General features: G+C 35.1%; 1 protein-coding gene and 1 pseudogene across 7 annotated transcripts in view; both read left to right on the plus strand.

Moving 5' to 3' along the window:
• Positions 1-12,686, plus strand: part of LOC145248827 (uncharacterized) — a 338,846-nt gene that overhangs the window by 311,067 nt on the left and 15,093 nt on the right. For all 7 annotated transcript variants that reach the window (XM_080110520.1, XM_080110523.1, XM_080110521.1 and 4 more), the window contains 4 exons: positions 655-786; positions 4,656-4,705; positions 6,650-6,833; positions 11,821-12,125. In XM_080110520.1, coding sequence (XP_079966646.1) covers positions 655-786; positions 4,656-4,705; positions 6,650-6,833; positions 11,821-12,125 — 671 coding nt within the window. The remainder of the gene's footprint in view (positions 1-654; positions 787-4,655; positions 4,706-6,649; positions 6,834-11,820; positions 12,126-12,686) is intronic.
• LOC145249312 (5S ribosomal RNA) lies at positions 10,028-10,145 on the plus strand (annotated as a pseudogene).

Below are 12,686 nucleotides of genomic sequence, written 5' to 3' on the forward strand. Positions count from 1 at the left end.
TTTATCGAATCATAACTTGGGCGGTTGTTTATATGTAACGAATGTCATACAGCAGAAACAGCAACAATGACATAATATAAGAAATATATTAATGTTGCAAGATTTTTTATATACTAATGGGGTATGACTGAAGAAAATTAGACAATGGCGATAGGAACTAACCAATCAAATGGAGCCACGTTCTGCTAATGACCAATCGGAAACCGGAATTGCTCCATAAAAATATTGGACATTTTAGAATTCCTACACATAATTTTCATGTCTACACAAGACATTTTGTCTGCAAAATTTTAAAGTCCAAGGCTTATACAGATCCGCTACCCATCGGAAACTCTTTTTAATCTCCAGGAATTATTCAAATTAGCTGCACATCGGAAACTCTTCTGAAATTAAACCTTGTTTTCAATTCAAAAATGAACTTAAATCATAACTTTATATATGTTTGTAAATGGGGTTGAGGTGATTTTTAATTATTGTTTTTTTTTTTTAAAACATGACTGTGTGACCTCTCTTTCCATTTACAAACAAGAAAATTTTGTTATATACTTTGTTTTTTGGCATTTTGGTCAAAGAGATGGCATGTAATCATGCAAGAAAATGTCTTAAAATCTAATGCAAGAATTGAATAACCGAAAGATCTTCTTCTCTTTCTAGAAACATTGGAAACAACATGTCGTGTGAATTCTGGACTCCAAAAGAAAGTGGAAGATATCTGCGAATAAAAAGGCGTAAAGCCATCCTCAAAGACACCAGCCCTGCCTCTTTGCTTGAGAGCCTGAAAATCGAGTAAGTTCAATCAATTCCTTACGTTCATACACGTTAATTATAACTAAGTCACTCAACTAGCGTCCATGCAATGTTTACGATTTCCGTTCGTGCGAACACTCTAGATTGTCATTGTATTCACTTGAATTTGAAATTTAATAGTTCTTGATTCCGTTCTTTCCCATGACAATTGTTTGGTGGCCTTGAGGTACAGGCTCAGCAAACCAAGCAAAAGATGGCTTCATGACTGCGTTCGAATCTCATGACCGGCAGTAATTGTTACCTACACTGATGATTGCATAAGCATGCAACACTAGTGTCTGTAGGTATGAATGAATAATTATTATTTAATTATATGTTTGTGTGCGTATATACTAAATGTTAGATCACAACCATTTCCATCATTGATTCGAAAATTCATAAATCGTGGAGAGGAATGATATTAGACTTAGCTCTGATGATCTTAGAAGAAAATTAAATCTGGACAGTATAGAGAGATAAGTGCAGAACAGGAGACTTTGATGGTATGGTCACGTTGAAAGAATGGATGAGAATTCTTGGGTTAGTAGACATAAAAACTGTAGGCCCAGTTCACGGAGGAAGGCCAACGAAAACGTCACAGGAAGTGATAAGGATGGATTTGAGAAAAGGGTATAAATAAAGACCTGGTCAGAGATAGTTAAGTTTGGAAGCCTATTTTTAAAAGCATAGCAACGTGTAAAAAAGGATGTCAAATGTGATGAATATGAGGATGGTGATGGTGATGGTGAGTATAACAATGATGATGGTGCTGGTGGTGATGATAATGACGATGATGGTGATGAGGATGAGGATAATAATGGTGGTGATGGTGATGGTGATGATGATGATGACGATGATGGTAATATGAGATATCTGTTAAAACATTCTTCCTGTACAACTGAAAATAATAAGCCTTATTACTTCCACATTAAGTAGAAATAAAGAGATAATTTTGCCATCTAATTTACATATGCGTTTGTGGTGCATGTAGGCATTATGTAAATGAGGTTCTAATCCTAAATAAAGAGTCGCTTTTTCTTTAAATATCTTTAGTTATTAAAAAAATAATAGAGAGTGATCGAATCAACATAGAGTGAGAGCAGATGAGAGAAGTACATAGATAACTAAGTGAGTGGTGGATGACATGTCCAGTTAATTAAAAATTATGCCTAATTAAAACAATTAGTTTTCAAACCTAACTCAATCCCAGAACTAAAGTATATATTTTAGCAAGCATTTGGTATGATTGAAGTAGTTACCTTTAATGCATCCAAAACAAAACTTCCAGCTTTTCACCATCAACACTAAAAATCCCCCTTGTCCCCTCCCCCCAATTCGAAATGAACGGCTCTCATCTTGAGGAGTATCCTATTTCGACAAACTTCTGGAACGGGGGTATTCTAAGACAAGACTTAGATCACTCCCAGACTTATACACTAAAGTTCTGTAAATTTTAAAGAAAATCTGTTCAGCCATTTCTGAGTCTATAAGGAACGAACTTACACACACAAAGTTTCATCTATATAATTGTAGAGATTTTTATATAAATATTATTTTTTATGCTTATCTATTATCTAATATATAAATGACTAAATGTCTGTCTGTCTGTCTGTCTTCATATTTCAAACTCTATCTCTCCCGAAACTAAAAGTCACAGAGTTGCACTAGGGACCTCAAATGATTGGATTTTTTATGGACTGTTTTTTATGAGTCTTTAGCCCGGTTAAATAGTCAAAAATGGGTCATAATTGAAGAAATCTTTATACATTTTGTACATCCATCTTAGTTTATTTTTAATCAAATTTGGTGCAGTGGTAACATCACCAGCTTCGAATGCTACAGTTTTGCATTCAGTTTCGATATCATAGTAAGCGTATCATATTTAAGCATATTTTATGACCGGGCAAAGGCAGCCCCACCCCCACTAGTATATATATATATACTAACAAAAGTACCCATCGTTAACTCAGTTAAAAAAGAGCCTTCAAAAAATGGACTCTGATTTATAAAAGTACGAAAGGTTATGAAAAGTGGGTGTAAAGAGATAGCTTCAAGTGTTTTCGATATCAAAACCGAAGCAACCCTCCCAAACGAACATGAGGGGGCTGTAATAGGAGTATTTATTGACACAAGCATAGGAACACTAATTTGAGTTCCCCATTATAAGTAACCTCAATGGGGTCCCAATTCTGTTGGTGTGAGTAAGTGATGTAACCTGTAAAACCAACTCCTTCCCACCGTGAGGTTATTATGGCAAATTTGGTAGCTCTACATCAAATGGTGTGATCGTGCATAGGGTTCCCATTTATAAGTGATACGCCTGGTGCCCTCACCCCATTGGTGAGGGTGAGTGATGTAACCCGTCAAAATTTCCCCCACCCTATGGTGGGTTATCCTGCCATATTTGATAACTCTATGAGTGTAAATCAAACGGTGTGAGCATGCACAGAATTTCCAGTTATAAGTGACTCCCGGGGCCTCACCTCCATTGGTGGGGGTGAGCGGTATAACTCATCAAAACCTTCCCCTCCCAATAGTGAGTTATCCTGCCAAATTAGAGAATTCAATAAGATTCAGTTATTTTATAAAACTGTTCTGGCATCTGGTTTGTTCGTTCTTATCATAACTAGGATCGCCCAAATGTGGTCATACTCTTTATTCAAAAATTGTTGCAATATATATATATATATATATATATATATATATATATATATATATATATATATATATATATATATAAGGTAAAATTAAAAGCCAAGAACAATGCGAGATTTTTTTTTTTTTTTTTTTTAAATCTCGCATTGTTCTTGGCTTTTAATTTTACCTTATAATTTTCTTCAACAATGCTTCAAGCAAACTACAATCTACTTATATATATATATATATATATATATATATATATATATATATATACGATTGTTGGGCTGGATTAAATCCGACGATATGAAATAAAATGGAGGTGGAAGGACCTGGATACTCAACGTTTCGCCCGATTTATGCGGGCTTCTTCAAGAGGGATGGTCGTTGAGTATCCAGGTCCTTCCACCTCCATTTTATTTCATATATATATATATATATATATATATATATATATATATTAGTTTTTTTTTTTTAAATATGGGTCTCAATCAATTTCCACCCCCCCCCCCGCGTGGATTGTTAGTCTGTCCAGGTTAGTATATATATTTAAATGAGCAGATGGACACATACTTTTTGAAGACACTTATTTTTTAAATAAAATTTTAATGAAAGATTTGAAAAACCTTTAAGTGTCGAATGTAATGATAAAATTATTTTTATTTATTAATTTTTTTGCCGATATTTCGCTAATATATAGCCTCACCAGAGTAGGTAGTCCGGTCCAGGAGTTTTTTTCTTTTCTTCCTTTTGGTCTTATGGTGAAGGTAATCCCTCGGAGTAGAAGGGAATAGAAAAGTTTATCTTGTTTCGGTAGAACCACATATGTTATGCTTCAGTTGTTGAGCGGAAGTCTAAATGAGACGATGGCTACACACTTTTTAAAGACATTTATTTTTTCAATAAAATTTTAATGAAAAATTTGAAAAAAAAAAAAACTTCAAGTGTCGAATTTAATGATAAAAACATTATTATTATTTTTTTTTTGGGGGGGGGGCGATTTTTTTTTTTTTTCTAAACCCTAAACAAGAAACAACTAAACAAGAAAAAAACTATTGGAGTATAAGGCGTTTCCACATCTAGAGACCTCTAAAGGAAAAAGTTAAGATTAGGGTTTTGTTGCTGGCCGGATTAGTCAAGCATATTTACATTAACAAGAATGATGAAGAAAACAGTACAAAAAATAGTAAAAGTAATAATATTTTTCTTTTCTTTTCTTTTCTTTTTTCCAGTAACACGTGTGCTCCCCATGGAATGCTAAGACTGAAATGTGACTCCAAAGGTAAAACCGTTTGCCTTCTAGTTTCCTAGTACTACCAGATGAGGCTGTCTGAAGATATAGGCTTCCTGCGACGAAACGCACCTAACATTGATGCTTTTTTGTTCTACTTCCTTTTGCAAAACTTAATTTATCTTCTGCAAAACCGAAACCAGAAACAACCTTTTCTCACTTTTTCTTCTTCCCATTTCCCCTTTCTATCTCCTCCACTTCCTGACTGTTCCTAACTGAAAATGTCCCAAACATTAATACTGTAATCCTTTTCTCTCTCCCATTGCAAAACTCATTCATGTTCTGCGAGGCAGGGAACAAAAACGATAAAATCCACTATCAAACAACCAAACCAAACACTACAAACTAACGATTGAAGATACAAAAAGCTTGAAGAATACAAATCTTCTACAAAATAACATTGGATGCAACATGAATATTATTTCCAAAATAATTGGATTCGGCATAACTCAAAAGGAGTTGATATGTCGTAAAACAAAACAATCAAACCTCATAGTTTCAGGTTTTGCTGTCATTCAAGAGAATTTGAGCTGTTAATTTTTACTATTATGTATTCTGTGAGATTGTAAGTTGTTTTTATATCTGTACATCCCTGTCTGTCTGCTTGTCTGTCTGTCTGTTTGTCTAGTGATAAAAAAGAAAACCTATAAGAAGATCAAACAATTTTCTCACATAAACTTTTATGGCGAACATATACTATTATGTAAAAGGAATTTTGTGTATGTGTGTGCGTGTTCTTTCCCTATGAACTCGGAAACGGCTGGGCCTATTTTTTTTTATTTTACGCGAGGGTACTTTGTGTGTGGGAGTGTTTTTATGTAGATTTCGTGTCGGAATGCATCTGATAAGTATTGATAATCGAAAAAGTCCGATTAAAGAAGGAAGTCTGATTTTGACTAAAGTTGACACTTTTATACAACCTAACATCACAAGTAAATTTGAGAAGCTTTATTACAGCACAAGCAGAAAGGTACAGCCTATAAAATGAACTGTAGATTTTTTTATAAGACAGGGTTGCATTCAAAATGAATGTTTTTTTAGAGAACAATTGAACCATGATACTTTTGCATTTTAAATTTTAAGTGAAGCCATTATTTATAGATAATTTTATAAAATTAATTGTAGATTCTCTACAGTGCAATGTAGACTGCAATGTATTGTGAACTAAGTCACTGTGGGGAGGCATGTGAAGCTTCTTCCTGGTACCCTGTGAGAGTGGGTGTTCCTAACAAGAATAGGCAATTAATCGATTTGATTTTAAAAAAATGGGCGATTTCACCAATTTTGATGAAAATAAAAATATGGGAGGGTGGAACATTTGTTGATCCTCATTCAATCCCGGACAACGCCGGATCTCCCTACTAGTATATATATATATATATATATATATATATATATATATATATATATATATATATATATATAGAGAGAGAGAGAGAGAGAGAGAGAGAGAGAGAGAGAGAGGGGGAGATTTTTACTCCACACCATTTCTATAGAAACATCTTTATTTTGTAGTATGATTTTTTTTGTCTACAATGGCATCACTTTCATTCCTACCTGACATTCATGAACAGCAAGGACAATATTTTATTTAGAACTAAAAAATGAAATATAATAAATAGAAATAAAAAAAATATTAATATATAGTCCAGGGCTGGGAGCAGATAATACTAGGCTCTTCATGCATTATCGGTTAATGCTGGGGTGTTTACTATATATATATATATATATATATATACATATATATATATATATATATATATATATATATATATATATATATATAGAGAGAGAGAGAGAGAGTCATCCACAGACAGACTGTTTCACTGTAATCACACCTCTTCAGTACGGCTAGATTAGCATCCATCTGACTTTGAAAATCCGACAAGATGTAATTTATGCATTAAACATATTTGTTTTCTTTTTCTCTTCTAGTTTGTGGTATGCGTCCCTTGCTTGATGATCATCTTTCCGTGGCTTCTTATCTGATAGGAGCCAACATCGCCCGTCCAGGGGAGTGGCCATGGATGGCCTCTCTGAGGCAGATTGGGAAAATGTCATGTGGAGCAGCTCTTATCAATCGACAATGGCTCGTCACAGCTGGACATTGTATATCAAAGTAAGGAAAGAAAACATTTATGTTATTATCACAATTTATTATGAAAAATATTTTTGCCTTTGGATTAAATTATTTAGGCTGGAATCCTCATCTTGGTGCTTATGGCATCTGAAATTGCTGGATGATTACGGGTTTCCTAAGAGTTGATCTGAGGTGCACAGGATCATATAGTATTAAGCACCAATTTAAAAATAAAACATTCAGAAAATAGGTTCAAAGTTTCACAACTTTGTAACCAGTGTATCTGAGAAACTAACAGAGATATTCGTTTGGGGGGGGGGGGGTAAAATGAAGTGTACCACCTACGTTATCATATCATAACCTTTCAGGTTATGTCATGTTAATTTCAAGCTATGATGATAATTGTTGTTTTGTGACTTTGTAACCCGTGTATTTCAGGAACTAACAGATATAATATACAATAGGATTATAGCGTAGTAATCATAAGTAGTCTGAACTCCAATCTCTGGTCCCCCCTCGCCAATCTTTCACGAAAAACACCCGTCTAGCTGAATCCACTGTGAAAAATTTCCCCCACTCTATATCTGTGCCTAAATCAAAACGCGGATTCCATGAACAAAGCTTCTTTCTTAGAACTGCATGTCTGTGGAACTCTGTTCCGTCTGCCTGCTTCCCTCCGGACTACAACTTGGATGTCTTCAAGTCCAATGTTAACAAATTCCTAATGAACCGCCCCCTTAATTAAACACTTCATCAAATCTCCACACTAACGTAATGTACTTGCAATAACCCTTATCCCTGAGTGGCTTCCGGGTCTTAATAAGTGGTGATCACTGTGTAAAAAAAAAAAAATATATATATTTGTAGTTTGCTTTTGATGTAATGATGATTATTGTGAGAACGATGATTATTGTGATGTAATGATGATTATTGTGAGAACGATGATTATTGTGATGTAGTGATGATTATTGTGAGAACGATGACAATGAAATTGTTATTATTGCTAGTAAACATAATAATAAAGTTGTTTTGTTTTCTTACAAAGGAGTCACCACTTATCAAGGCCCGGAGGCCACTCGAGAATAAGTGCTAATGGGTATACATTAGTCAATAGGATTATAGCGTAGTAATCATAAGTAGTGGAAATGGAAATTTGGTAAATTGGATTACTTTGGGGGACGGTTCATCAAGAACTTGTTTACGTTGGACTTAAAGACAATCTAATTGTAGTCAGCCGGAAAGCAGAAAAACAGAAGACAGTTCCACAGGCATGCAGTTCTAAGAAAGAAACTTTGTTCATGGAATCTACATTTAGGTTTAGGCACAGATAAAGAGTGTGGGAAATTATTGAAAATGGTTTTGGTTAGACGAGTGTTTTTTGTGAAAGTTTGGCGAGGGAGGACCATAGATTGAAGCTCAGACGAGCACTTGCCATGAAAATAACGATAAAGCAAAGACAGGCCTGCAACATCTCTTCTGTGGGAAAGAGGTTGCAGGGAAAAGAAAAGGGCATCCCCTACTAAGCTACAGCATCTATTTTAAACTTGTTTAATAAAGTTTGATAAAGTTTTACTGCACTTACATTGCTACTTAGTCATTCTGCACTGATGTTGGTGCCAACATAATCCATAAATACGTTGTGATTATCCGATCATCAGCGTCATCAGATTCTTCAGACAGCTGCAGTTGCTTGTATGATTGGGTTTTCTTCCATAACTTGATGAAGAGTTTTTTGTTCATCTAAAATACGGCTCACCAAAGGTATGGGAGAGCTGTGAGAAATGGAATGCCTAATTTAAAGAACAAAGCAATCAGATCTCTGCAAGCATGAAAATCACCTAGTATTCTAAACATAATATTCAAATTGAAATTTTATCACAAAATTTTATGTTCTATACGTTTTATCAAGCAAATTCAAGTACCATCGGCAGACCAAATAAACTGTCGTGGGCCAGATGCGATATAACTGTGATTATTGTGAGAACGGTAGCAATGAAATTGTTATTATTGCCTGTAAACATAGTACTAAAGTTTAATAAAGTTAAAGAAACTAAGTTTTACTGCACTTACATTGCTATTTAGCCATTTTGCACTGATATGGGTGCCAACATAAGCCATGAATTCGTTAGGATCATTAGCATCATCAGATTCTTCACAGACAGCTGCAGTTGCCTGTAAGATTGGGTTTTCTTCCATGTCTTGAAGAGCTTTTTGTTCATCTAGAACACCACGGAGATAAGAAACATGTGCAGGAGGTGCAAAGGGTAGAAAAGCCTCCACAGCAGAAGTTGTGGTGGGTATCTTCATAAACATTGGATTTTGACCTTGTTGTTCTGTACCCCTTCCCCACACTTCACGTAGAGACTTTTGAGAACACAGTGCCATACATAACTCGTTTTCCCTATTTATGACCCTTGGTACTAGATAATTCTGGGAGTCTTAATTACATGAACACTGTGACCTCTTTTTGTTATATTATGTATTTTTAAAGGGTCTCGTTGTTATCTACTTATTTGCTTGTATTTTTTTTAGTTCTTTAACTCTTGTTATCAACTTCTTATCAGGCTCGTGGCTGTCTAGGTAATCTATTTTAACGGTGTGTTCATCTTATCTCTGGATGTGACTGCGTGTGTTAGAACATAGAATAATACACATATGTGACGAATGTGACGTACCTGTTTTCTGCTGCTCACTCCTGGAGAGATTCGCTAACGTCTTGAAGAAGTTGGTTCTGTTACAATCAAGGATGCATGCAAGACAAGAACTCAAGACAAAAAAGTTGTTTTTAGATATATTTTATTCACTCCCCCCCCCCCGGTGTTTTCAGCACAGCAGACTCGAGCAAATGGCGAACTTCGGCTTGTGGTTTCATTTGGAACCCGTCGCCCCCTTCTGAGGAGACTTGCTCAATGCGTCCTATCTTTTTAACGTCCTGAACCCAACTCCACTAAAATTAACTAAATTACTCAAAACCGGAGCCCCTTGACAGAATAGATGCAACCCCATCTACCTAGCTTCCAGTGCAGCCAGTCACCCAGTTTGATATATGTCACAACATTGCCTCTTTCTGCACCTGTATTTGCTCAACCTATGGTTTCCCACAATTCAAACTATCAGCTACTTAGCTAGGCAGACAAACCACCAGATAGATAGATAAACCAATAACTGCTTTCTACCCAGCGTTGCTCGATGATTGCGTATTTCTTGTCTTTAAAATTTCTTGACCTACCAAAATGTACAGCATAATCACGTTGACACATCGGTTTCCTTTTGATCACCGAAGTTAAGTAACGTTGAGCCTGGTCAGTACTGAAATGGGTGACCATTTAGGAATTCCAGATGCTGTATGTGATCTCCGCTTATCTCTGCATTGTTTTCAGTCGTGCTGGACTTCTTGCCACTGGACTCAAGCAGTGCTGATTCAGGAGAGGTGTGGTTGGAGATTGCGCAACCCTTGCCTCACAATTTCACGCACAGCTATCCTTACAGGAGATATCCATTTTCTTTCGAGACTGAACAGAGGCATTGCTCCAAAATGGGACTGTCAAGGTATCAAAAGATGCTCAGAGCAACTCCTTTCCAAATGTGGCGTATTTGACTCCTATTGCATGCTAACAGTAAATTGTACAGATTGGTGTATGAATCACAACATTTTGGTCAATTTAATCTACGACCATCTTCAGGTGTATCTTGTTGAATTCGGGAATCTTTCTGTCAAACTCAGAAATCTGAACAGAATTTCAAACGGAATGGTTGTATGTTCTTGTTCCATCAGCCATGATTGGAAGACGTCCTAAGTAATTCGCAATTGTACTTTAGGCTGTTGCTCGCACTTGGGATTGAACCTTTAACCTCCAGAAGTTTGTGGTGAAGGGGATAGAGTACCTAGTAAAATTCAGTTGTAAAAATTACACTTCTGTCTGTCGATATTATTAATTGATCTCATAAAGAACTGGTATCACTGTGATTTTTATGTTGTAGATATTTTAATATGGATAATACATTTTTATACATGTGCCTGTAGATATTGAATTTTATTCTATTTTAACCCATTGCGATATAATATATGACCCAGTACCAAAAATTAAGTCAAGGTTCAAAAGGGCCCAAATTAACATATACACTCAATTCATGTATGTTTAATCTATATAAAGAAAATGGTAGATGTATGTGTGTATATCTGTTTGTCTGTGTATAAATATTTAACCGATAAACTCTTAAACTACTGGTCACATAACACTGAAAATAACAGGAAATAATGATCATGCACTAAGGCCGGTTTATAATGAGTAAAATCTTTATTTAATTAATTGGAATTCATTATTGAGATGAGTATTATTTACTCATTTATTTATTGTGGACGGTTATCCTTATCTTTTTTATTTGTTGTTTCATGACATTTCGGCCAACTATTCCTCTGACGAAGGCGAGAGAAATAGTTGTCTGAAACGTCGTGAAACAACAACTAAAAGATAAGGATAATAGTCCGCAATGAATAAGTAAAATCTTTGTTTGGATGAACAACTCATACAGACATATATCGGCAAGTTGAAATGCAAAATGTTCATTTCAACTGGCCGACATGTTTTTACTTTCTGCGCATGGCCAAATTGAATCGATTTCTTCAAGTCATGTTAAATGTTCCTTACCTATCTCTCAATAACTATATTCTAGCTGATGGCATCTAAGTCATTTTTTTTTTTTTTAACTTTTGAAATCACTACTATTCATTCGGTACAATAAAGAATTGGCTCTATATTAATAAATACGAAATCTGCATGAATTAAAATATATTTAAACATATTTTACAACCTGGCAAGCCCCCTTAATAAGCCTCGCTAATAACTAATAAAAGCATATTAACTAGTTTTTATTAACTATAAAATTTTCCCCACATTAAAAACCAATTTTGTGTCTAACTTTGCCCTCGGGGAGAGGCTAGTAATTAGGAACTCTAAAAATATACCCGGGCCTGGATGGGTTAATTTCTTAAAATTTTCTCATCTATTTTTAATCTTCTCTTCAGATATAAAAATCTCCCTTTCCAAGTTGATGTGACCGTTGGTTCAATTGAGCAGAATCTTTACGTACCAGTTGGCAGCACCAGAATGCGAGCGCGCAGAATCATCCCCCATCCACTTCTGCGGAATGATGCAAGCCACACTTTGCATTATGACATTGGACTTATTCAGTTGGAGAAGCCATTGAACTTCACCACAACGATTCAACCAATCTGTCTGCCGCCATCGGAGGCAGCCTGGCACCGAATTCTGAGGCACCATAATGCCACATGCCATTTAGCTGGTTGGGGAGCAATCACCCAAGGATCTCGTAAGTAATAACAAAGCATACGCTTAGCTTAAAAAAAATGGTTGAACCATCCTGTTGGTATTTCCTGGTGTGGGCACCTCGGGCGGTTAGCAATTAATTAACCCTTTCTCAAAGTGAAAATAAAGCCTTGGATGATCAGGGCCATACAAAGACACTGTCAGACTGATAAAGATTTCACTGGAATCTCTAACAATTGCACTCCCTAAACCAAGACGGCAGAAATGGATACAGTTGATGCAAATATAGAATGGAAGCCACCAAGCATGAAACGAAATACGAAACTATACAGAAAAAAAATTTATAGAAATGTAAAAAAATAACATTTTTCTTGAATTTTTTTTTATTTGTTTCATGATAACACGAGTGTTAAAACTAAAAAAATATTATTTAAAGAAATGTAAAAAAAAAGTATATTTTTTATCGTTAAAATAAAAAAATATTATTTAAAGAAATGTAAAAAGAAGTATATTTTTTATCGTTAAAATAAAAAAAATATTATTTAAAGAAATGTAAAAAAAAGTATATCTTTTATCGTTAAAATAAAAAAATATTATTTAAAGA

This window comes from Euprymna scolopes, chromosome 27 (assembly GCF_053919585.1).
Source record: "Euprymna scolopes isolate OS-2025 chromosome 27, ASM5391958v1, whole genome shotgun sequence".
Taxonomy (NCBI): Eukaryota; Metazoa; Mollusca; class Cephalopoda; order Sepiida; family Sepiolidae; genus Euprymna; species Euprymna scolopes.